Source organism: Mastigoproctus giganteus, chromosome 2 (assembly GCF_048544385.1).
Source record: "Mastigoproctus giganteus isolate SK-2022 chromosome 2, ASM4854438v1, whole genome shotgun sequence".
NCBI classification, from domain to species: Eukaryota; Metazoa; Arthropoda; class Arachnida; order Uropygi; family Thelyphonidae; genus Mastigoproctus; species Mastigoproctus giganteus.
Genome location: NC_143576.1, coordinates 51,868,090 through 51,894,419, shown reverse-complemented (window position 1 = coordinate 51,894,419; position 26,330 = coordinate 51,868,090). Strand labels below are relative to the sequence as shown.

At 37.9% G+C, this 26,330-nt stretch overlaps 1 protein-coding gene across 2 annotated transcripts in view; it reads left to right on the top strand.

Moving 5' to 3' along the window:
• The window catches only part of LOC150089301 (uncharacterized), a 251,559-nt gene that overhangs the window by 68,471 nt on the left and 156,758 nt on the right, over nucleotides 1-26,330 (top strand). For both annotated transcript variants that reach the window (XM_090368481.1, XM_090368480.1), the window contains exon 3: nucleotides 9,159-9,395. In XM_090368481.1, coding sequence (XP_090224607.1) covers nucleotides 9,159-9,395 — 237 coding nt within the window. The remainder of the gene's footprint in view (nucleotides 1-9,158; nucleotides 9,396-26,330) is intronic.

Below are 26,330 nucleotides of genomic sequence, written 5' to 3'. Positions count from 1 at the left end.
CATCAAGCTCTTAGCTGCCTACATCAACGCCCGAGCTTGCACTTGATCATCACGCAACACAGCGGCAATGCCCAAGGCAGAATGCGTTGGTCCCATGGGAACTAGTAGTTGTTGGTGACTCTATTGTCGGGGAAACGGGGAACATGCTTTGTAAAAAGGATGGGTGGAACAGGACCAGGGTATGTCTGCCTGGGGCAAAGGTTGATGATGTTGTAGAGCGGATATCATTTTTTAAGGGCACAAAAGGTGATATAGTTGTACACGTTGGCACTAATAATATTAAGAGGTGTAAGAATATTTGCTGATGCTATCGAGGCAGTGTTAGGTGGGTCGGAAAACTGCTAGCTTGGGGGGAGACAAAGACCAATAGATTGACAGTAGCCACTGGCAGAGGTGAAAGAGATTCTTCTATTAGAATGAACAGAAGCCTGAAAAACAAGATGCATGGTATTTCAGAGACTGCTGGGAGCCATTGCGGTACAAGTAAACACATGGGTTGTGTTAGGGTAGCTAAGAATAGAAACAGGTGCAGGTATACTTGTGTGTACACCAATGCTAGGAGTTTAGTAAATAAATTTGATGAATTTGAGGTATTGCTCAAAACATCAAAGGCAGATATTGTTGGGATATCAGAGACGTGGTGTCACACAGATATAAGGGATGCAGAACTGCAATTTGGGGAGTACAACGTCTACAGAAAGGATAGACAGGATAGGAAGGGGGAGGGGTTATGCTATTAGTTAAGAAACACATAAAAACCAAGGAAGTGAAGCCAGTCGACATCGCTGGACAGTGCAGTGTTGAGTCAGTTTGGTGTGACATAAGCAATGGGAGATCAAAATTGAGAGTAGGAGTGTGCTATAGGCCTAATGACTCTGAGGAGTATAATAAGGAACTGTACAGGGAAATAGAGTGGGCCAGTAAATCAGAGAGTCTTATAATGGGAGATTTTAATTTCCCAGATATTGACTGGAATTTGGGGGCTGGTTACTCACGCACTAGCAGGGCTTTTGTGGATTTATTGGATGATTGTTTTCTACATCAGCATGTTCGGGAGGCAACTAGAGGGAGTAAAACTCTTGATTTGATTATCAGCAGTGATTCTTCATGCATTAAGAATCTGCAGATAAATGAAACACTAGGTGGCAGTGATCACAGTGTGCTGAAGTGGGATTTACTCAAAGAGGTAACTACCATTAGGGGTAAAGGGAAGGGTTATTGCTTCCGTAAAGGCGACTACGATGGACTGAGACAGTATTTAAATTCTATACAGTGGGACCAACTGATGATGTTACCAACAGCAAATTCAAAATAGAAAGCATTCAAAGAACTTATCTTGGAAGCTACTAGGCTTTACATACCAACAAAGAAATATTGTTCAAGGTTTAGGCCTAAATGGATGTCAGATGAACTAATGAGACATATGTCAGAGAAGAAAAATGCATGGGATACATATAAATTAAGGGGTGACATGGAAGCCTATGATAGATATAAGCTGGTCTGTAACCAAGTCACAAAGGAGATTAGGCAGGCAAAGGCAAATTATGAGAAATCCTTGGCAAAAGATGCAAAGAAAAACAGAAAAGAGTTCTTTACCTATGTAAACTGTAGAAGGAAAGGGATGAATCAGATTGGTCCACTGGATATTGATGGTTCAACAGTTGAACTGTTGATCCTCTGGCTAACAAACTAAATGGGTATTTTGCATCTACATTCACACATGATGTACTTATTCAGGAAGGGGAATACAAGAGGTGAAGTAAACTCTGGCAGTGAGCTGTATGATTTTATAATAACTGAGAGGAAAGTGCAGGAGAAATTGTTGAAGATAAACATAAAAAGGCCACCTGGGGTGGATGGGATCTATCCAGATATATTAAAGGAGGCAGCAAAGGAAGTAAGCAAACCCTGAGCCATAATTATGAGAGCTTCTTGGGACTCATTGAAGATACCCATGGACTAGAGGCCATGGACCATGGGCCCATGTGACCCCAATTCACAAAGGAGGATCAAAGGCTGACACAAGTAATTATAGACCTGTGATTTTAACTTCTGGTCCAGGAAAATTAATGGAGGCACTGGTACAAGAGGCACTACAGGATCATCTATACAAGACTTCAGTTATATCTCGGACACAGCATGGTTTTGTTAAGGGAAAGTCTTGTCTGACCAATTTGATTGGATACTGTGATGCAGTCACAAAAGAACTGGATGCGGTGATAACTTTGATATTATATATTTGGATCTTAGAAAGGCTTTTGATACTGTTGCACATGGAAGAATGCTGCACAAATTGGAGCAGTGTGGCATTGTAGGCAAATTGCTGCTATGGATAAAGGGATGGTTGAGGGGAAGAAGATAGAGAATGGTAATCAATGGACACTGCTCATCGTGGACTAATGTTATTAGTGTAGTTCCTCAGGGTTCAGTGTTGTGTCCATTGTTGTTTTCTGTATTTATAATTTAAAGCTTAACATACATGTTTGTAGACGATACAAAGGTTGGCAGGGTTGTTAAGGACACTACTGACAGTATGCTGCTACAACAGGATCTGGAAAGGTTGAGCAGATGGGCTGAGAGGTGGCAAATGAAGTTTAACATTAACAAATGTAAAGTACTACATATGGGAAACAGCAACCCCAGAGCAATGTATCAACTCCATGGTACTACACTGACAGTGGTAGAGAATGAAAAGGACCTGGGAGTAATTGTGCAGGCAGATATGAAGTTCTCTGAGCAGGGCAGATGGGCTGCAAGAGTAGCTCATGGTGTCTTATCAATGATATACAGGAATTTGTGTAGCAGGGATAAGGAGATGATTATTCCCTTGTATAAGGCAATGGTCAGGGCACACCTTGAGTATTGTATACAGGTCTGGAGGCCTCATTTCAAGAAGGATCTAGAGCTGCTGGAATGGGTACAGAGAAGGGCAACAAGATTAGTGAATGGAACAAAGGGTTGCTCTTACGAAGAAAGGCTTAAGTTTTGCAAATTACGGTATCTGGAGACTAAGCACCGACGAGTGATCTGATAGAGGTGTATAAAGCCTGGAATGGTTTGAGCATGCTCAATGCCGATGAGATTCTTCCTCTTGCTTAATAATCACCTGAGAGGGCATAAATTCAGATTGAGGAAAGACAAATGTATGATAGATATGCGGAAATTTGCCTTTAGCCAGCGGGTAGTTGGTTGGCGGAACAGACTTCCAACCGATTTTGTGGAAGTTGATAGCCTAAATAAATTTAAGGCTCAGCTGTAAAGGTATTTCTAACGAACAGAGGGGTGAAATGGAAGTTTTTTTTTTTTTTTTTTTTTTGGCTGATGAAATTTTTTGACAAATGCACTCTACCATGGAAGAGTGGATTTGTTCCCACACCGGTGTGGCACCCCCAGAAACCTCTCTCTCAGGCTTCTAGATTCCATTCAGAAGAGGTTAGTTTGGTTAATTAGTGACTCCTCTCAAACAGAGAGTCTCCAATCACTGTCTCATAGATGTATTGTTTCTGCTGCATGTCTTTTCTACAGATACTTCCATGGGTACTGTTCTTCTGAATTGGCTTCTATAATTCTCACTCTCTCTTTCAAAACAGTCCGAACCCATGCCACTACCAGCCAACATCCATTTACTGTCCAACTTCAAACTCACAGAACCAATTTTTCATCTTCCTCGTTTATCCATTCAACTGCCATTTTTCTGGAGCAACCTTCCCTCATATGTATTTCCTGAAAATTACAGTCTACAGAAGTTCAAGTCTGATGTCAACAAATATCTTCTTTTGTCTTCTCCACCTCAAGCACAGTACTAAGTTCTATAGGTTCTAATACAACCTATAGAACGTTTGTGGTTTTCATAAAAAAAAAAAAAAAAAGAAAAAAAAAAAGAAATTGTCCTACACTACAACAGAAGGAAGTTTGTTCCAACTATCAATCAACCACTGGCTAAAGGCAACTTTCCGCACATCTATTTTACAATTGTCTTTCATAAATTGAAATTGAGGAATGACGGTTGTAGAATAGATGTTTGGAAATTTGCCGTTAGCCAGTGGATGGTTGATAGTTGGCACCAACTTCATCTGTCATAGTGGAGGTCAGTTTATTAAAGGCAGAACTAGACAAATATTTGGAGTAAATGGATGGGTGAAATGCGAAAAGCTTTTTTTTTTTTTTTTTTTTGCTGATGCTATATAAGCTTGCTTTCTTGCACCGTGTGCAAGAAAGCAAGCTTACACAAAATAAGAAATTAGCATTAGCTTTCTTGCACCATGTGCAAGAAAGCTAATGCTAATTTCTTATTTTGTCCGCATCTTCTTTTGTGGCTGTTTCAATAACCACTACCATGTTCTTAACCTTCCTAAGTTCTTTATCTTAACGTGCTTCCAGGTTCTTAGTGATGACCTGTTGCACAGCTTCATTGGAGTCAATTGTACTTCGTTCTTCAGAATGAATTATTATTACATTTTCTTCCTTTCCTTGAGGTCTCTGTATGTCTATTTTCTTAACAGTCTTTTGAATCAGTTGACTCTCTTTGGGGTGCATAAGTCTTTATGTGCTGGGATGATTGTTCCTATTTAGCTTTCATTACTTTGTTTTAGATATGATGATCAGTTACTGCCAGTTTGCTTAGTCATAAGTTTTTTTACTTTGTTTTGGATATGATGATCAGTTACTGCCAGTTTGCTTAGTTATAAGCTTTTCTAGGCTTAGTCAGGGAGGGTTGCAATTTAGTTTTTCTCTATGTCCTTATTGGTGTCTTCTTGTGCAGTTTCTGAGATTGTATATCATCCAAATTGAAAGTCATTGTCTCATTGTATTTTTGATGATATATTCCTATCATCAGACTTATGATATAATGAGTTTTCTAAGTTAGTAATGGAATTAGTAAGTGTGGAATCCAACGGACCAATTTGGGCCTCATAAACAATAAAGGTCCGAAAGTTTTCTGATTTGTTTGAGTGGAAACCTAACTCCCCAAACGTTAGGGGGAGGGAACCACACTTTGGTAGTGATACAAGAATTTGTTAATCAAAAATAACAAAAGTTTTATCAAACACTAAAACTCACACTTCTCTACACAATTACAATATCTTTTGCCATTATTTACATAAATCTCATAGTCACCATTTCACAATAATGAAATGTGATCATGTGTTGTGATTCTCTCCAAGAAATAAAGAACCCCTATGCGATAACAGCAATCACCATTTTCGAACGAGTCTGTTAATGCCTAAGAATTTGAAATACTCAGAGTTCATTAAAAAGCAAAAGAAAACGTACAAAATCAATCGGACTTGATAAAATTTATTATTCTGCATTTATTGCAATAAATAATACCATTTTGCATCCTAGAATAACTAAATACCAAAAAACCACTTAGGTGTAAGTCTTCAATACTTACCAGCAATCACAAAGTTGATGCTACTGTATGCATCAAGTTCCACTGCTAGTCAAACAAAGTACCTACCACCGTGTACAAGCAGGAGCATCGCATAGACACATCTTTCCTCATCAGCATCCACAGGCAAACAACATACAGAAAGGACATAGTATTGATTGTCAAGCAGCACTGATGTCCCCCAACCCTGTTGGTCTATCTGTTGTTCCTCCAGCGATTTAGGACACACAACAGAAAACTGTTGCTGTACATTTTTGCGTTCAACGGAAATTGCATTTAGATCCTGAACTCCATGTCAAACTTTACAATTCCGATTACCAACAATATCAGATTCTTGGGATTAACTCTTGACAATAAGTTAAACTTCCTTGAACATATTAAATTTGTTCGTAATAACTGTCTCAAAAAGATGAACATACTAAGCGCCTTATCTGCCCTGTCTTGGGGCAGATAAAGCTCTTAGTATGCTCTTAGTCTGCCCTGTCTTGGATCATACGTTGTTACTTTGATTATATAGGACACTGATTAGATCCCATTGGGATTATGGGGCTCCAGTCTATGATTCTGCCTGAAGGAGTGTACTATGCTGGCTAAATCCTATAAAACACAATGCATTATGGATTGCACTTGGAACCTTCAGGACATCTCCAATTCATAGTCTATATATTGTAGCTCACGAACCCCTTTTGCACCTCCGCAGAAAAATGTTACCACTTAAGTATACAGCCAAAATAAAAAGTTGCTGTCCACATTATGTTCACCCATACCTCTTCAATCCACAATTAACTAACCTTTATAGAAATAAACGTAGTAAAATAAGACCAGCAGGCCTATGGCTTCTTGAAATATCACAGAGTTGGAAAGTTCCTCTTCACAATAGTCAACAGGTAATGAATTACTCTCACCCACCTTGGACTCCCCTTCCTTAACTGAATTGTGATGATACCTATTTTCTTCAGTGGGGTAAGAATCTTCTACTGACTCTTGACGTGAAACAACTCCAAGTCAGACTATATTGATTTTCTGCCAATATATACTGTTTGGTTCAAATCTCAATCAATCAATCATTGGAGCAGCAGCAGTGTTTCCCTCTGCTATAATTTCAGCTTCCCTTCCTCCTGAGTATAGCAACTTTTCTGCAGAATTACATGGAATAAAATTAGCTTAGAAAATCTGAATCTTCGCCCATCACCAAAATATATAATTTACACCGACTCTCCAGTTCAATTAGAGCAATACAAAATCCTTCCTATATGAATCACTCTGTTTTAATCCAAATCAGGAGGTTGCTCTTGAAAATTGAACAACATCAACAATTAGTGAACTTTTATTGGATTCCAGCACATTCAGGGATAAAAGGGAATGAACGGGCAGATATATCTGCAAAAAATCCCTCCACATTATATTTGACCTCTGTCCATATTCCAGCCACTGACCATGTTGTCATCATAAAAGCAGCATGCCTTGAACAGTGGAAAGAGCTATGGCACACCCAGACTAATAATAAACTTTTCCAGTTGAAACAGGAACCAAAATTTTGGCACTCGAGCATCCAGACAATTTGAAGGAAAGAAGTGGTACTTGCACAGGCAAGAATAGGACATACTCATCTGATCCACCTCCATCTACTCACAGGTGATGATCCTCCTCATTGTCCACACTGCCCAACACATATAACATTCAAACATATTCTTATTGCCTGTCCTCATTATCACCAGGACAGAACATCAGTCCTGCTTTCTCTGACTAAACTGCAAGAACCGATATCACTAGAGCATATTATTGGCAACCAGGCAAACATTAATGAACTTTTCTGTTTTCGGAAAAAAATTGGATAATATAATCATCGACTCTGAATAGGTTTCTAAAATGAAATTGAAGTGTCTTTAATTTGAAATTACTTCTAACACATCCATATGGATAGGCACACTATGGCCAGTGTAGCTTATGCACCACTAAGCACTCATAACACACACACACACACACACACACACACACACCTACCTAGTGGGACCTCACGTTGCTCGCTATTGCCCCAAATCAGCAGGCCAGGTATAGTAGGGAATAGAAAGGTCTCAGCTGGAGCAAACCCTGCACAATGCCTGAGCTTGCCAGGTAGGGCCCAAGGGAGTACAGAAAGGACTTTTAATTATTATTTATTTATTTATAAAAGAAGGCAGTCCCAGCCAGCTTACCTGGCAGCCCCACCATCTACTGCAATACTGTCAGGTAATTTATAGCATAACGTATACTACCATTAGTTGGCTAGCATGCGGAGACAGCCAGAGATCATCTGCCAGCATACTGGATTATTTATATATGAATAATATCAAATACAGCATTAAATGTCTACCAGCCTACTGATAAAATCATACATAGCATCAATATTAGTTCATATATCAGTAAACCAGCTATTTCACACTAAAGCTGATCATGATTCTGCTTGTCTTGATTATAGGATGTTTTTCTCACAAGGAAATATTTAACTGTTTCACCTCACCACAGAAAGTTGACTGTGCATTCTCTATATAAAATCACAATCAGGATAAGTCAAGAACTTCATGTACTAACGAAAGCAGGAACAGAGCCATTCATTTGTCAGATGGCCCATAGGTGTGTATCCAGGAGCCAGTACTTTTAAATCTCAGATTTAAATTATAATCAGTTTTTTTAAAAACAGACAGGAAACACTGGAAGAAGAACCTCACAGTGGATGCCCTTCAATGTCAATAAACGATGAAAAATGTCACAAAAGTGAAGGAATTCGTGCAAAATGATAGGCAAATGACTGTTGTTGAGATTGTTCATGAAGTTGGACTGTCTGTGGACTAAGTACACACAATGCTGATACAAGATTTAGGGATGTATTGCATGCATGTGCAAAGTTTATTCCACGCTTGCTGTCAGATGATCAAGTGGACTACAGGAAAGCATCACAGGTGATTTGTTTGAAAAATCTATGCAGGATTTCTAAGCAGCTTCCTAAGAAAAGTCGCCACTGGGGATGAGAGTTGGGTCAGGCCTACGATCCTGAGATCAAGATGGAATGATCTAAACGACACACAAAAATTTCCCCATGGCCCAAGAAGTTTTGTGGAACAAAATCCAATGTGAAAGTCGTAATAATGGGGGCATAGTGCACTACAAATTTTTGGCTGTGGAGAGAGTAGCATCAGTGCTGCGTAAGTGCTTTAAGGTTTTGGCACATTTGCTTAAGAATGGGAGGCAAAGGTGACCTCAAAAATGGAAAGATCCTGCACCATGAAAATGAGCCCAATCACGCAGCAATGGCATTTCAGCAGTTCTTGGCTGCAAAAATAATCATGATAATGCAGCAGCCTCTCTTTCCTCCCCCCCCCACAACCTTGCACAATCTTCTTGCTTCTTCTAATTTCTTGCTGTTCCCTAAACTGAAAATGGGACCTTTGGGTCATCGTTTTGCTACAGTGGGTGACATCAAAGAAAACACTGAAGCAGCCCTTTCATGTGTCACAGTTGTGCCAAACATAATTTTAAAGAATGTTTCAAAGCTCATGGAGCAAGCAAGCGTGTGTGTGTGTGTGTGTGTGTGTGTGTGTGTGTGTGTGTGTGTGTGTGTGTGTGTGTGTGTGTGTGTGTGTGTGTGTACATGCACACAGAAAGGAGGGTACTTTCAAGGTGATTAGGTCAGTAAACCCAACTGTTCACTTAATAAACTTTTATAATAAAATGATATATAGCGAATGATAATATGAATTTTATTGACTTTTTCCCCCTTTTTTTTTAGCTGATGATATTTTCATGTACCTTCACCAGCTTCTTTGTGCAAATATTAACTGGATAAAATATAGTCTTGGAATTTCACAACTCCTCTCATTAGATCCTGTAGTCAATCTCATAACTCCCTCACCTATCCCAGTTAATTATGATATACCAACCAGCCAAGATACTATGGGCAGTAGTGTGAATTATGCCACATGTACTTCTCCAGAAAAAATAAAAATATCCACAGACAACTGCAAAGGTAATATTTTAGCTTTAAAAATTTTTGTGCATATTTTCAGATAAAGCACATATAATTTTTTATTCTGGTGTTCTCAATTTCATTTCTTAAAATAAAAACTCTCTAAAATAGCTTTCCTTTTCCAGGGTACTAAAATAATGATAATGTTCTGAAATACAGTAAAATCCTCAGGGATTGAGAGCTGCCACATTTTAAAATTTTTTGGATTTTAAAATCTAGCAGCTCTCAATCCCTGAGGTGCTTTCACCGACTAAGCTGGTGAAGTGCCTCTTCATCAGCTTAGTCGGTGAATGGTGTGCTCCAGTATATATTGTTGCAAGAGTCAGCTGAGCATGATCATGCATCATTATGGAATTCTGCTCTACTGACACCAGACTCGTGATGCATGATCATGCTCAGCTGACTTTTTTTAGACTGCGATGCTTTGGAGAATCACCCCTTACGGTTCTCCCGCGAGCCACAGTACTACTGCTACCTTATGCTTGTTACTTTGCTGCTCTAGTCTAGGTCATGATTCCGTTTAAGTATAATTTAATTAACAATGAAATTTAATAAGATTAATAAATTTTACTGATTAATTGATAATACTATACTAATCTAACAGATTTCTAATACAGTGCTACGTATTTCGCTATTTAGTTTTACACTATTCCGTCATGATTCCGTTTAAGTATAATTTAATTAACAATGAAATTTAATAAGATTAATAAATTTTACTGATTAATTGATAATACTATACTAATCTAACAGATTTCTAATACAGTGCTACATATTTCGCTATTTAGTTTTACACTAAGTTCGGATTTACGTTATGCTATTCCCTATCATATAACAATGATGGCAAGTTGCGAACGGTAAGATCTAACTAAGTATTATCTATCAGAATCACTATCTAAATTCTAATAAACCAACTAGCTTGACTAGGACTATAAAGCTATTTATAGAAAATAATTTAGTATAACAATTAAGTCAATAAAACAACTAAATATATATGAAAACTTATAAAAACTTAGTGTTTGCCGGAGCTGCGAAAATCTTGGCCAACATGGTATAACCTCCTTATATCCTAAGTACCTATTACTGTAACTATTGCTGTGGTATATTTGTATAATTGTAGGAACCTAATAGTCCAATAAATAAGAAAAGATATTTTGTATTTGGGGTAGAAAGAAAGTAGAAATTTGATAAACATATTTTTATAATGGTACAGTGCCTATTTTAGGGGACACCTGTGGAAAGTGCATCACTTGTACACCTCTAGTGCCGGGCCTTCAGACTGTATGTATAATACAGGTCTGCAGGCCCATTTGCAATAGTTAAGCTGCCAAGATGCAGCCTAACCATCTCCTTGTCCCTGCTGGCACAATTCTTGTATATCATTGACAGAACACCATGAGCTGTCCTAGCAGTCTGTACTGCTCAGAAATCTCCATGTTAAACTGTACACCTAGGTTTCATTGATTGTCCTAAAACTGAGTGTGGTACTAATTGATATCTTATTCTGGGATAACTGTTGCCCATATGCAGTACCTTTAGCATTAGCATTAGTAGAGGCATTGGATGCAAGAAAGCAAGCTTATGCAGCATCAGCCAAAAAAAAAAAACCCAGAGCTGCTGGAACGAGTACAGAGAAGGGCAACAAGATTAGTGAATGGAACAAAGGGGTGCTCTTACGAAGAAAGGCTTAAATTTTGCAAATTACAGTGTCTGGAGACTAGGCACCAGCGAGGTGATCTGATAGAGGTGTATAAAGCCTTGAATGGTTTAAGCATGCTCAGTGCTGATGGGATTCTTCCTCTAGCTCAGAAAAATCACCTGAGAGGGCATAAATTCAAATTGAGAAAAGACAGATGTAGGATAGACGTGCGGAAATTTGCCTTTAGCCAGCGGGTGGTTGGTTGGTGGAACAGACTCCCATCCCTTGTGGTGGAGGTTGATAGCCTAAATAAGTTTAAGGCTCAGCTGAACAGGTATTTTGAATGAACAGAGGGGTGAAGTGGAAGTGGGTTTTTTTTTTTTTTTTTTTGGCTGATGCTTCGTAAGCTTGCTTTCTTGCATCAAATGCCTCTACTAATGCTAATGCTAATGCTAATTTATAAAATAGTTTCTACATTTATGAAGACTTTATAAAGTCTTCATAAATGTAGAAACTATTTTAAAAAAAGGCTTAGAGGGGAACAGGTATCCTGTGTGTTATCAGACACTCAGCCTAAAACACTGATGGATCCAATATCTCTCTATTACAGAAGATTTAGGAGAAGTCCGGTTGGCCTGCCTCCCTAAAACCCACTCATGCACACCTTCTCGATGGTAAGCCCTGTTACATCACTTAGGTGGCAACGAACGTATAGAGTGGTTCTCTTCAAGACGCCTGGTCAGCGTGAAGAGGAAAAGACCAAACCCTCCAGCAATGAGAGCACAACAATACAAATGGCCCTCAGTCCCCAGCAGCTTTCACTCTCCCTCTTACGGCAGCGAGAGGATCAGAGGGGAAGCAGAGGGTGCTAAGAATCTCTGGGTACGACCAGGCTGCCATGCACGGAAATTGAACTTGGCCTGTTATAACGTACGATCACTCATCGGTCAAGACAGGATATTAGAGCTGGAAAAGGAATTAGAAAATGTAAATTGGAATATCATCGGTTTGGCTGAAACAAGAAGAAGAAATGAATCACTTATCAGTTTATCAAGTGGAAATCTGCTGTACACCAATGGAAACAGTGAAAGGAGTGAAGGTGGAGTTGGGTTTCTGGTCCATAAAGATTTTAAAAACAACATTTTGGAATTCAAAAGTACATCACCAAGGGTGTCAAGACTAATACTCAAGATTTCTAAGAGGTACAAGCTAAAGATTATAATGATTTATGCACCAACATCGAGCCATGATGATGAAGAGGTTGAAGAAATGTACACTGAAATTGAGAGTCTTCTAGATGAGCAGAAAACCCACTACACTATTATTATGGGGGATTTCAATGCTAAGGTTGGAAAAAGGCAAAACAGCGCAGAAAGAGGAACTATAGGAAATTTTGGAATTGGTGAAAGAAATAAAAGAGGTGAAAGACTTGTGGAATTTGCAGAATCTCAAGGAATGTCAGTAATGAACACTTTTTTCAAGAAAAGGGTGAACAGAAAGTGGACATGGAAGAGTCCAAATGGATTAACAACTAATGAAATCGACTTCATCCTCACTAACAGAAGATATATTGTGAATGATGTTACCGTCCTGAATAAGGTAAATGTTGGAAGTGATCATAGAATGGTAAGATGTACACTTGATATAGATGTAGGAAAGGAAAGGAAAAAACTGACTCGAGTAAATAATACAAAGGTCTTTGAGATAACAGAGGAAGAAAAAAAGCAGTATGTACTGGAACTTAAGAACAAGTTTGAGCTTCTGCAGACTGCTCAGGACCAAGATATCGACGAGGAATATTACAACTTTCTGAAAGTGATAACGCCCAAGAAACCTATAGGGAAACAGAAATCCAAAGAAGAAAAAATTAGTCAAGAAACACTTGTCATGATGAACCAAAGACGACAAATGAAGAGCAAGAAAAACACTGACAGGGAGAAAATTGAGTATACTGAGTTATGCAAAGCCATTAGAAAGAGACTCAGAGAGGACATAAGAAGATTTAACACAAGAAAAGTAGAACAAGCATTAAGGGAAAACAAAGGATTGAAATCAGCAGCCATGAGCAGTAATACAGAAAGACAAATGATACTGAAACTGAAGAATAGCGATGGTGTACTTATAAACAGCAGAGAAGGCATAATTCAAATAGCAGAAGACTACTATAGAGAATTATACAAGGAGCGAGGGAATGATACCAGCAGTGGGGAAGATGGATTGCAAAGTAGCAACACATACGACATACCCGATATTCTTCCTGATGAGGTAGAACATGCATTGAAGAAAATGAAGAATCAGAAAGCCCCGGGGGAAGATGAAGTTACTGTAGAGTTGTTAAAATTGGGAGGAAGAGACATAACACAAAAACTGGCAAGGCTCTTCACAAAGTGCATTAGAAAAGGTGTGATGCCTAAGCAGTGGAATAATGCAATCATAGTTTTGCTGCATAAGAAAGGAGATAAATCAGAAATTGGAAATTATAGACCAATTAGCTTGTTATCCCATATCTACAAGTTGTTCACAAGGGTCATTACTAACAGATTAGAAAGAATACTTGATGAGAATCAACCGAAAGAGCAAGCTGGCTTTAGGACAGGATTCTCAACTATGGATCACCTTCACGTAATATCACAGCTAATGGAGAAAGCAAATGAATATAAAACACCATTATGCCTGGCATTTGTGGATTATGAAAAGGCATTTGACTCCATACAGCATAAGGCAATGTTTTGGGCACTGGAAAGACAAGGCATAGATACTCCATATATTATGATTTTGAAGAAAATATATGAGAGTGCTACATCCTTTATTAGACTAGACAAAGACAGTAGGAAATTTAAAATCGAGAAAGGAGTTCGACAAGGAGACACAATATCTCCGAAGCTGTTTACTGCTGCCCTTGAGGAAGCTTTCAGAAGATTAGACTGGTCGCAGAAAGGAGTCAATGTGAACGGAGAGTACCTAAACCATTTACGATTTGCAGATGACATTGTAGTCATAAGCCACGATCCCAAAGAATTAGAGGAAAATCTTAATCAGTTATGTACAGTTAGTAAGGATTTTGGACTAAAGATGAATATGGCTAAAACAAAAGTAATGATGAACAGGTATGCCACGGAAAGGGAAATAATGATTGAAGGAGCAGTAATTGAAAAGGTGGAGTCATATACTTATCTGGGACAAGTTATTAGCTGTAATAATGATAAATGGCTGGAAGTCAAGAGAAGAATAAATTTTGGATGGATAGCATTCAGGAAATATAGTCACATACTGAAGAGCAATATCCCAGTTTGTCTGAAACGTAAAATAATGAATCAATGTATACTCCCCATCATGACTTATGGAAGTGAAACTTGGGCACTCACCAAAAGAATGGAAGAGAAGCTAAGAACTACACAGCGAAGAATGGAACGAATTATATTGGGAATTAGACTGTTAGATAAGAAGAGAAACACATGGATTAGGCAGCAAACTCAAGTAAAGGACATTCTTATCAAAACTAAAGAACTAAAATGGTCTTGGGCAGGACACATAGCTAGAAGACATGATGACAGATGGACTAAGAAAATAACAGAATGGTACCCAAGAGGAGCTAGAAGAAAACCTGGAAGACAAAGGCGGAGATGGATAGATGAAATTCATGAGTTTTTGAGTAGTAAATGGATGGCCAGTGCTCAAAACAGAAGGAACTGGAAAGTTGCTGGAGAGGCCTTCATCCTGCAGTGGATTGAAAATGGCTGATGATGATGATGATGATTTCAAATGCAAGTGCTGAACGCTCATTTTCGGTGTTGAAACAAATTAAAAATTATTTAAGAAGCAACTTGTACCAAAATAAAACAAGTGACATCATTATTATTCATTAAATCAGATGCAATGGACTCAATTACTTATGATGATATTATAGATATATTTACCAGAAAAAAAAAAAAAAACGTTAGTTATTTTTTTTTAAAAATTAATACATATATCGTATTTCCCCAGGTATAAGACGCACCTTAATTTTGAGGCCCGATATTTGAAAAAATAAAATGTATTACATAAAGTTATTGAACTCAAGTTTTATTCATCATAAAATTCATACAACTCCTCATTACTTGAATTCAGCACTGTAAGAAAATCTTTTCTGAGCCATTTCTGGGCAGAATGTGGCAAAACGTAACCTAATATACCAGTAACAAGTGCGAAACAATGAGCGCAAAAAAGCGGGAAATGCAAGTAAAAAAAAATCTACAACCACTGTATAAGACACACCCAGTTTTTAGACCACAAATTTTTCGAAAAAAGGTGTCTTATACATGGAGAAATACGATATACTTATGTATGTATAATACTTTATTTTTAATACATACAAACTTTTAATACATACACACTGGTATATACATTTGTATATACCAGTGCTGTGTTATTTTTATTTTATTAAAATGAGTTTTTATAGAAATGTTGATTTTTATTTTCAGTAAATTAAAAAATATATCTATGAATTTAATTAAATGAAATAAATGTTTGAAGCATTTTTTTTTTACTTTGTACTGACTTGACCTGACCTTTTGGAACCTCATAATTGTGTTGCGCCTAGGGCCTCCAAAAGTGTAAATGTGGCCCTGTTGATATCGTATCTGACTAATCTGATTGGTTATTATGATGCCATAACAAAGTAACTACATGCAGAAAATAATCTTGATATTATATATTTAGATTTCAGTGAAGTTTTGACACACACTGTTCCTCATGAATGACTACTGTACAAAGTGGAGCAGTGTGGCATTCCAGGGAAGTCACTACTATGGATAAAGGGTTGGTTGAGTGGCAGAAGAAAGACAATGGCTATAAGTGGTCACTGCTCTTCTTGGCCTAATGTTATTAGTGGAGATCTTCATGGTTCAGTGATGTGCCCACCACAGTTTACGATCATTACTGATATTGATGAAGGCATATCAAGCATTTGGCTAAGTTTGCAGAAAGTACAAAGGTTGGTAGAATTGTTAATGACAGGAGCGAAGGCATACTATACCAACATGACTGAAAATTTGTATGGATGAGTTGAGAAGTGGCAAATGATATTTAACATTGATAAACACAAGGTAGGTTTTCCAACAGGGATAAGGAGGTGATTATTCTATTGTATAAGGCAATGGTCAGGCCACACCTAGAGTACTGTATACAGGTCTGGAGGCCTCATTTCAAGAAGGATGTAGAGCTGCTGGAACGAGTACAGAGAAGGGCAACAAGATTAGTGAATGGAACAAAGGGGTGCTCTTACGAAGAAAGGCTTAAGTTTTGCAAATTACAGTGTCTGGAGACTAGGCACTAGCGAGGTGATCTGATAGAGGTGTATAAAACCTCGAATGGTTTAAGCATGCTCAATGCTGATGGGATTCTTCCTCTAGCTCAGAAAAATCACCTGAGAGGGCATAAATTCAAATTGAGGAAAGACAGATGTAGGATAGACGTGCGGAAATTTGCCTTTAGCCAGCGGGTGGTTGGTTGGTGGAACAGACTCCCATCCCTTGTGGTGGAGGTTGATAGCCTAAATAAGTTTAAGGCTCAGCTGGACAGGTATTTTGAATGAACAGAGGAGTGAAGTGGAAGTGGGTTTTTTTTTTTTTTTTTTTCTGTTTTTTTTGGCTGATGCTGCATAAACTTGCTTTCTTGCATCAAATGCCTCTACTAATGCTAATGCTAATGTCTCATTAGTTCATCTGACATCCATTTAGGCCTAAACCTTGAACAATATTTCTTAGTTGGTATGTAAAGCCTAGTAGCTTCCAAGATAAGTTCTTTGAATGCTTCCCATTTTGAATTTGCTGTTGGTAACATCATCAGTTGGTCCCACTGTATAGAATTTAAATACTGTCTCAGACCATCGTAGTCGACTTTACGAAAGCAATAACCCTTCCCTTTACCCCTGATTGCAGTTACCTCTTTGAGTAAATCCCAAAAATATCTTAGTTGTATTAAAATAACAATAATAAATTTATTAAAAAATATATTCTTACCGACTCCGACAGCTACTTTAACCATATAATTATAGGTATATTTACTCGTATACTGCTATACAATTATTAACCTAATACTAATTAGGTTAGTATTTGTATAATGGTAACTAAACTCTCAGTTGTTATGCGTGCATACGAACGAAGGTTAACTTCAATCGGTTAGGGCCATGCAATAAAACAATATTTAAAAAGGAGGCGGGAGGGCTCACAAATTTTTCAGGGATTCTAGTTTTTATATTATGAATTTAAAATTTAAAAATAAGTATTTTGTTTTGCAACTATAACTAGTCTGTTTTTTATATAGTTGTTTGTGAGGAGTTAGGTTTTAAAGTGAGGCCCCCAGCTTGTGCCTAATGAACATTATTAGTATTAGTAATAGCCGCATGGTGCTAGAAAGCCTATTGCTTCACCAGCCAAAAAAAAACAAAAAAAAAAAAATTAAATTAAATTAAACAATGATAAAAAAAAGCTAATAATTAATAAAAGAAAAGGAAATTAAACCTATCATCCAATGCGTTTCCCTCACCTGAAGGTACTATCCAGATGACCATTGAATTTCCCCAAACTGTCAACCTCTACCATCCATGTAGTCATCTTATTGCAGTAATTTATAACTCGCTGGCTAAAATAAAACTTCCTGCAGTCCAATCTAAACATCTTCCCCCGTAACTTAAATTTATGTCCGCTAGTTCTAGCATCATTCATAATCTTGAAAATTTCGACCTTCATTTTACTAATGCCTCTCAGAGCCTTAAACACCTCAGTCAAATCTCCTCTAAGGTGTCTAGTTTCCAAACTCTGCAACCCACATATTCAAAGTCTTTCTTCAAAAGGACGCTCTTTTGCCAATCTCACCAGGCAAGTTACCCATCTTTGCACCCTTTCAAGAAGCTCGATATCTTTCTTTAGTTGCAGTCTCCATACTTGAATACAGTATTCCAAGTTGGTCTAACAAAAGCCTTATATAATGGGATTAACACGTCCCTGTCTCTACTTGCAAAAGTTCGATAGATCTTCGATAGGACACCATGAGCCTTCCTTACAACCTGTTCACAATGCTCAGAGAATTTCATGTCTGACCGTATCGTAACACCCAATCCCTTTCCTCCAGTACTGGGTTTACTTGAACTCCACCAAGTGAATAAGTAATTTTGGGATTACTGCTTCCCAGGTATAGTACCTTACACTTTGTTGGATTAAAGCATAGCTGCCATTTTTCTGACCATCCCTGAAGTCTATCTAGGTCTCTCTGAAGAAGCTTAGCTTGACAGTGATCATTAACTACTCTACAGATTTTAACATCATCTGCAAATTTAGACATCACACTCTCTATCCCTTCATCAATGCCGTTTATGAAAATTAAGAACAACAGTGGTCCTAATACTGATCCTTGGGGAACTCCACTTCTTACATCAACCCAATCTGAGGAATAGCCATTTATCACAACCATCTGCCTCCTGCCCTGAAGCCATCCTGCTATCCATCTAAGGATTTTCCCAGTGATTCCAACCTGTTCCAGCTTATAAAGCAACCTCTCATTTGGGACTGAGTCAAAAGCTTTGCTGAAATCTAAGTAAATAATGTTGAAATTATTCCCTAAATCCAGCTCATGAGTGACCCTTTCAAAATAGCGGACCAGATTTGTTAAACATGATTTTCCCTTTACAAAGCCATGCTGAGTATCCTTGAGAATTTCAGTTCTATCCAAATGATCCTGAATGCCACCCTTGATCATTGTCTCCATGATTTTCCCTACCACTGAAGTCAGACTGACAGTCGATAATTTCCCACTTCACTCTTAGAACCATCCTTATGTATGGGAGATACATTGGCACTTTTCCAATCCAACGGAATCTCCCCAGAGCCTAATGATGCTCACATAATTAGCCTCAATGGTTCAGTGCACTCACTTGTCGCCTCCCTTAAGATTATAGGGTATATTCCATCAACTCCAGGAGGCTTACTGGCCTGTAGGCTCGAAAGTTTTTTCATTAAATAATCTTGCGAAATTTCACTATCATTAATTACATGTTTTTCAACTTTGCTCCCACAATTTCCCATTTCCACAAAAGGTTTTTTATCAATGCAAAGTAACTGTTGAGTTCATCTGCAATGGCGCCTGGTGTATTTAATACTATCCCCTTTCCCTTACGTAAAGGTCCAATCTGGTTTGGCCTGTTATTCTTAGCATTTATATATGTGAAGAATTCCTTATCCCACCCCTCTTTGCTCTGTTTGCTAGCAATTTCTCATAAACTGCCTTTGCCTGTCAAACCTTTTCTGTGGCTCTATTATAGATCATCTTGTAGCTGTTATAGGCTTCAGTACTTTTCATTACTCTGTAACTTTTCCATGCCACCCTTTTCTGCTCAAGTAATGTGGCAATTTCAGTAATCATGCAACTTGGAACCCTCCTCGTAGATTATTTCTTAATGGTAAATACGCATTCAAGGCATCTGTGAGTAATGTTTTAAAGGCATACCACAGTTCAATTGTATTCATTCTCCGTGTGATATCTACCCAGTTAGGGTGCTTTCCGGCGCCTCCGTAGCCAGGTGGGAAGGAGCAGCAGTGATTAGCACATGCTTCTTGATTAGACCGGGGTTGGAGCCCGTCACCACCAAATACAGAGGATGTGGAAAGGTCAGGGAATGACCACCACATATCCTGAAGCAATGTGGCCTTAGTTGCTAATGCTCCTAAAAACCAAATAACAAACAAACAACTACCCAGTTAATAGAGACCATGTAGCGCCGTAAGGCATCATAATTTCCTTTTCTGAAATCATTACCCATTCCTTTGCCTTTTACTACTGCTACCTCTCTCTCTCTCTCTCTCTCTCTCTCTCTCTCTCTCTCTCTCTCTCTCTCTCTCTCTCTCTCTCTCTCTCTCTCTCTTCATCATCCACCGTAGAACTCCGTGATCACTTCCTACTACTGGTTCCTCCTGTCAGCCCTGTTATTTCATTCTGATTCATGGGTGATGATGAGGTCTAGAATATTCTTTGCTCTAGTACTTTCCTTGACATATTGATACAAATAACAGTCTTCTAGTTGATTTAAAAATGTTGTTCCCCATGTCGAGTTTCCTTCCCATTTACTCCAATCAATTAGAGGCAAATTTAAATCACCCATAATAAGACATTGACACTTACTTGCCCATATTTGCATGTAGAGGCTTTCATCATAATCTGCACAATCACCTGGTTTGTAGATTACTCCTACTCGCATTATACCTTCGTTTCCAACTATCTCACACCATACAGATTCTATTAGCATTAGTAGAGGCATATGATGCAAGAAAGCAAGCTTATGCAGCATCAGCCAAAACAAAAAAAAAAAAAAAAAAAAACACTTCCACTTCACCCCTCCGTTCATTCGAAATACCTGTCCAGCTGAGCCTTAAATTTATTTAGGCTATCAACTTCGACAACAAGGGATGGAAGTCTGTTCCACCAACCACCTACCCGCTGGCTAAAGGCAAATTTCCGCACATCTATCCTACATCTGTCTTTCCTCAATCTGAATTTATGCCCTCTCAGATGATTATTCTGAGCAAGATTCAGTATCCCATCAGCATTGAGCATACTCAAACCATTCAAGGTTTTGTACGCCTCTATCAGATCTCCTCGCTGGTGCCTAGTCTCCAGACACTGTAATTTGCAAAACTTAAGCCTTTCTTCGTAAGAGCAACCCTTCGTTCCGTTCACTAACCTTGTTGCCCTTCTCTGTACTCGTTCCAGTAGCTCTATATCCTTCTTGAAATGAGGCCTCCAGACTTGTATACAGTACTCAAGGTGCGATCTGACCATTGCCTTATACAAGGGAATAATCACCTCCCTATCCCTGCTAGAAAAATTCCTATATATCATTGATAAGACACCATGATCTACCCTTGCAGCCCATCTGCACTGCTCAGAGAACTTCATATCTGCCTGCACAATTACCCCCAGGTCCTTTTCATTCTCTACCACTGTCAGTGTAGTACCACAGAGTTGATACGTTGCTCTGGGGTTGCTGTTTCCCATATGTAGTACTTTACATTTGTCAATGTTAAACTTCATTTGCCACCTCTCAGCCCATCTGCTCAACCTTTCCAGATCCTGCCTTATACAAGGGAATAATCACCTCCCTATCCCTGCTAGAAAAATTCCTATATATCATTGATAAGACACCATGAGCTACCCTTGCAGCCCATCTGCACTGCTCAGAAAACTTCATATCATGCCTGCACAATTACCCCTAGGTCCTTTTCATTCTCTACCACTGTCAGTGTAGTACCACAGAGTTGATACGTTGCTCTGGGGTTGCTGTTTCCCATATGTAGTACTTTACATTTGTCAATGTTAAACTTCATTTGCCACCTCTCAGCCCATCTGCTCAACCTTTCCAGATCCTGCTTCCGCAGCATAGTGTCACTGGCGTCCTTAACAACCCTACCTACCTTTGTATCGTCTGCAAACTTGGACATTAAGCTTGATATACCATCATCAATATTATTTATAAATACAGAAAACAACAATGGACCCAACACTGAACCCTGAGGGACTCCACTAATAACATTAGTCTACGATGAGCAGTGTCCATTAATTACCACTCTCTGTCTTCTGCCACTCAACCATCTCTTTATCCATAGCAACAATTTGCCCATTATCCCTTCCCTTTATCCATAGCAACCAACCATCCCTTTATCCATAGCAACAACTGCTGCACAAATTGGAGCAGTTGTTGCTATGGACGTTTTGCAGCAGTCTTCCATGTGCAACAGTATCAAAAGCCTTTCTAAGATCCAAATATATAATATCAAAGTTATTCCCTGCATCCAGTTCTTTTGTGACTGCATCATAGTATCAAATCAAATTGGTCAGGCAAGACCTTCCCTTAACAAAACCATGCTGTGTCTGAGCTATAACTGAATTCTTGTCAAGATGATCCTGCAGTGCTTCTTTAACCAGTGCTTCCATTAATTTTTCTGGAACAGAAGTTAAACTCACCGGTCTATAATTACTTGTGTCAGCCTTTGATCCTCCTTTGTGAATTGGGGTTACATTTGCACATCTCCAGTCTGTGGGTACATACCCTGAGTCCAAGGAAGCTGTCATAATTATGGCTAACGGATTGCTTACTTCCTTTGCTGCCTCCTTTAATATAACTGGATAGATCCCATCCACCCCAGGTGCCTTTCATGTATTTATCTTCAAAAATTTCTCCTCCACTTTACTCTCAATTATTACAAGATCATCTAACAGTCCCACCATCGTGAACGTGCAAGCAGAGGATTTGGCTGTCATAGACCGTCCGGACTTCGCCGAAATTGGGTCCACTTGACTTGAGTGTCACCCGAATATCAGTTCCATCAGCGTTTTAGACTCCCACGTAGCAAGTACAGCTTGTCTGGCATATCTGAGAGAATGTCTGTGACAACCTCAAGGACCACATTTATCCTACTGCCCTTTGTGAACAGGAGAGATATTTGCACATCTTCAATTCATAAGAACCTCCTTTGAATCGAACAGTGTTCTCATAATTAAGGTTTACTAACTACTCTTGCTGGTTCTTTTAATATAACTGATAATTCCTTTAACCCTAGGTGCCTTATTTACTTTTAGCTTTAATAATTTCTTGTTAGTTACACAAAGTAATTTAGCTCCCTCTTATAGATTGGTGTACTTCTGGTATTCCCATCTCTAAATACTTTTTTTTTTTCACTAATAAATTTAGATGCAAAATATTTATTAGTTTCTCAGCTACCAGATCAGAATTGTATAATGTGGCAGTTATGCCATTTATATGTGGGACAATATAGTTAATCCCTTTCGATCAATTTTAATGTTCACAGAGAATTCTTTCTTGCTTTTCTTTTTTCTTCTCATAATCTGCCCTAGCATGCCTAATCCCCTTGGTGACTTGAATTCAAACTAGTTTGTACTTGCTAAAGGTTTTGTGTTCTCTAATAATTTATAATTATCCCACACATTTTGTTTCTCTGCCATTAGTCTCTTCACTTCAAAGTCTAAATCTAAGTCTAAATCATAGTCTAAGTCTAAACCTTGAATCTAGGTCTAAACCTTGAACAGTATCTCTTTGTTCATATAAAAAGCTTATTAGCTCTATGATTACTACCCTGAATGGTCCCATGTAGACTTTGCAGTTGATGACAGCATCAGTCATTACTTGTTTGTAGTCACCTTTACAAAAACAGCATTTCTTCCCTTTATCCTTAACAATAGTTATATTTTTAAGTAAATCCCACATCAATATATTATCATTGTATTATCAAAATACTATCACATCAGTATATATCATATGGCTAATAATAATATTAATAATAATATTGGCTGTTGTGTCAAGAAACAAGAAACCTTAAGATACACACAAGCATTACTTTGACCCATGTCATCAGATAAATATATGTCTATATTACCACATCCCCCCCCCCCACAACTAGCAATTTCCCTTAACCCTTATGGTATTCTCAATGATATGATATTAGCAAAAACCATTACACTACCCTTGTTTAAATGTATTCCATCTATAGATAACATTTCTTTTTCCTAAAATTGCAGGTCATGCCGATAAAAATTTCTCCCAGAAGCCTTGCATTGTCTTTAAGTTTTGAATTAATCAAAAAGGTTTTCAGCATATAGGTTCTCCTGTCATGCCTGGGCAGAATTGCAGAAAAACATTCTGAGCAAAGTCTGGAATGGTCACATATTTATCTAAAATATCATCAATTTGTACCATCATTAGTCCCCCTCCCTACATGAATAATAGTACTCTCTTTATTCCTCTTAAAATATGAAAATCTGATGGTGATATCATCACTTGCTCCCAGCAGCTACACCCCCATTCTAGTTTACCTGCCCTTAATTATAAAAAATGTTACCTGTTTCACTGAGAATGGATTCTCCCAATAAAATAAAATCCTTTTGAACCAGAGATATATGCACTTGACTAATCTGTTCTGGAGCTCAGATCAGGGATGCAGTACCTATCAGTTCACTAGATGTATAAGTACCTACAAGTTGCCGGTTTTATTTTTCTCTGGTGCAAGCACTTGTTTATTTAGTGACTCAAATCCATCTAATAATGCACTCTTTATATTTTGAACAAAGAAGAAATTTGCATTTTTTTTGAGTTGATTATAAACTAAATCAGAATTTGAATACAAAAATTGATTTATCATGGTGTCATAGGCTGATGGTGTCATCCCTCCCTGAACATAAATGCATGATGAATAAATTGATATTTTGAAATGATAGTCTATTGAAAACCTGTACTAGCTGATTTGTTAATTACGTATCCATCATCCATTTATGCAAAGCTCATCTCCCTCTTTGACCTCCACTCCAATTCGTGTGGCAAACTGACAAAGCTTAATAAGAATTTAATATATCAGTATGCTGTTTTTATGACTGATGTTATTATTTATATAGTGCATCAGAATATAATTTAATATCTAATGTAGCCCTTTTTAGAAACATAATTATATATAATTATATATAAATAATTATATATGCTTCTTTCAATAATAATACATCTTAGTAAACTTCTTTTTATTTAATGAAAACCCCAAACAAGAGAGGCATTAGAACTTATAATACTTACTACCATGCATTGATTGAAGGTTGAGGTGATGAAAGAAGATATTTGTTGACATTAGACTTGAATTTTTGTAGATTGTAATTTTCAGGAAATACATATTGTTCCAGAAAACAGAAGTTGAATGAATAAATGAGGAAGAAGAAAAGTTGGTTCTGGGAGTTTGAAGTTGAACAGTAAAAGAATGGTGAGTGGTTGTAGCACATGTTCAGACTCGTGTGAAAGAGAGAAAGTGCATGAATTGTAGAAGCCAATTCAGAAGAATAGTACCCATGGGAGTATCTGTAGAAAAGAGATGCAGCAGAAACAGAATGTCTGTGAGACAGAGTGGAGAGACTCTGTTAGACATGAGTCATTAATTAACTGCCCTGTTTTTTTAATGGAATCTACAAGCCTGAGAGAGGTTTTGGGGACACTGCCCCAGATGTTATGGCATCATAATGGCCGATCAGATTGGTCAGATACGATATCAACCTTAACATGTTATTATTTTTGTACAACTGCATTACTGTGAAGATGATCCGGCAGTACTCCTGTAAACACTGACTCCATTAATTTCCCATTATTATTTTATCATAAGTCATCACTTGTTTGTAGTCACCTTTACAAAAACAGCATTTCTTCCCTTTATCCTTAACAATAGTTATATTTTTAAGTAAATCCCACATCAATATATTATCATTGTATTATCAAAATACTATTACATCAGTACTGTCAAAATACTATCACAACACTGTCACCTAATGGTTCCTTTACATGACGATTCTTAATGCATGGGCATTCTAATAATTGTTCTGCCTTTTTACCCTTTAATTAGTTACATCAGTTTACTAGAAATTTCAGTATTGGCTTATCATTCTTTTGAACATCACTACCCTCAGTACATCTTGCCAATATTGGCTGTTGCTTCAAGAAACAAGAAACCTTAAGATCCACACACAAGCATTATTTTGACTCATGTCATCAGATAAATGTATGACCATATTACCACATTCCCTCCCCCCACAACTAGCAATTTCCCTTAACCCTTACGGTACTCTCAATGATATGATATTGGCAAAAACCATTGCACCACCTTTGTTTAAATGACATACATAACAATAACAATATTCCATGATAGGGTGGATTTGCAATTTGTACAGAGTGAACAGCTGCTTGAAAGAAGGGTAACGCTAAGAGCGAAAGAGAAAACCCAGTTTTTTATACACAGAGGAAGCAATATTTGTAATGTGCTCACGCCAAGAGAGAGAGAGAGAGAGATTGATTAGAAGTTAGGGTAATCCCCAATAGACATATATGATCTTCCTGGAAATTAGAGTGTCGTCAAAGTTAAATATAGGGGAAGAAGAATCCCTTTTGCAAGATATAAGACAGGATGGAGTTTTAGAGGATTGAAATCAACTAAGTTATCTTTGCCGCACTGGAGATCAGCATTTTAGTAATTGGTAGTGTATATGCAAGAAGTTGAAACTGTGCAGAAAAGTTTTCTCAAACTGAAAGGTCGAATGCAACATGTTATTATCAGCAAAACTAAGGATAGGATTTCTGGTAAATGGAAAAAGATCATTAATATACAAGAGGAAAAGAGTGGGAGAAAGAACTGAACCTTGGGGAACCAGCATTATTGGAGACTAATGCTCATGTTCCCCAAGGTGCAACTAATGCTCATGTTCTATCAAGTTACAAGACAGAAAGCCAT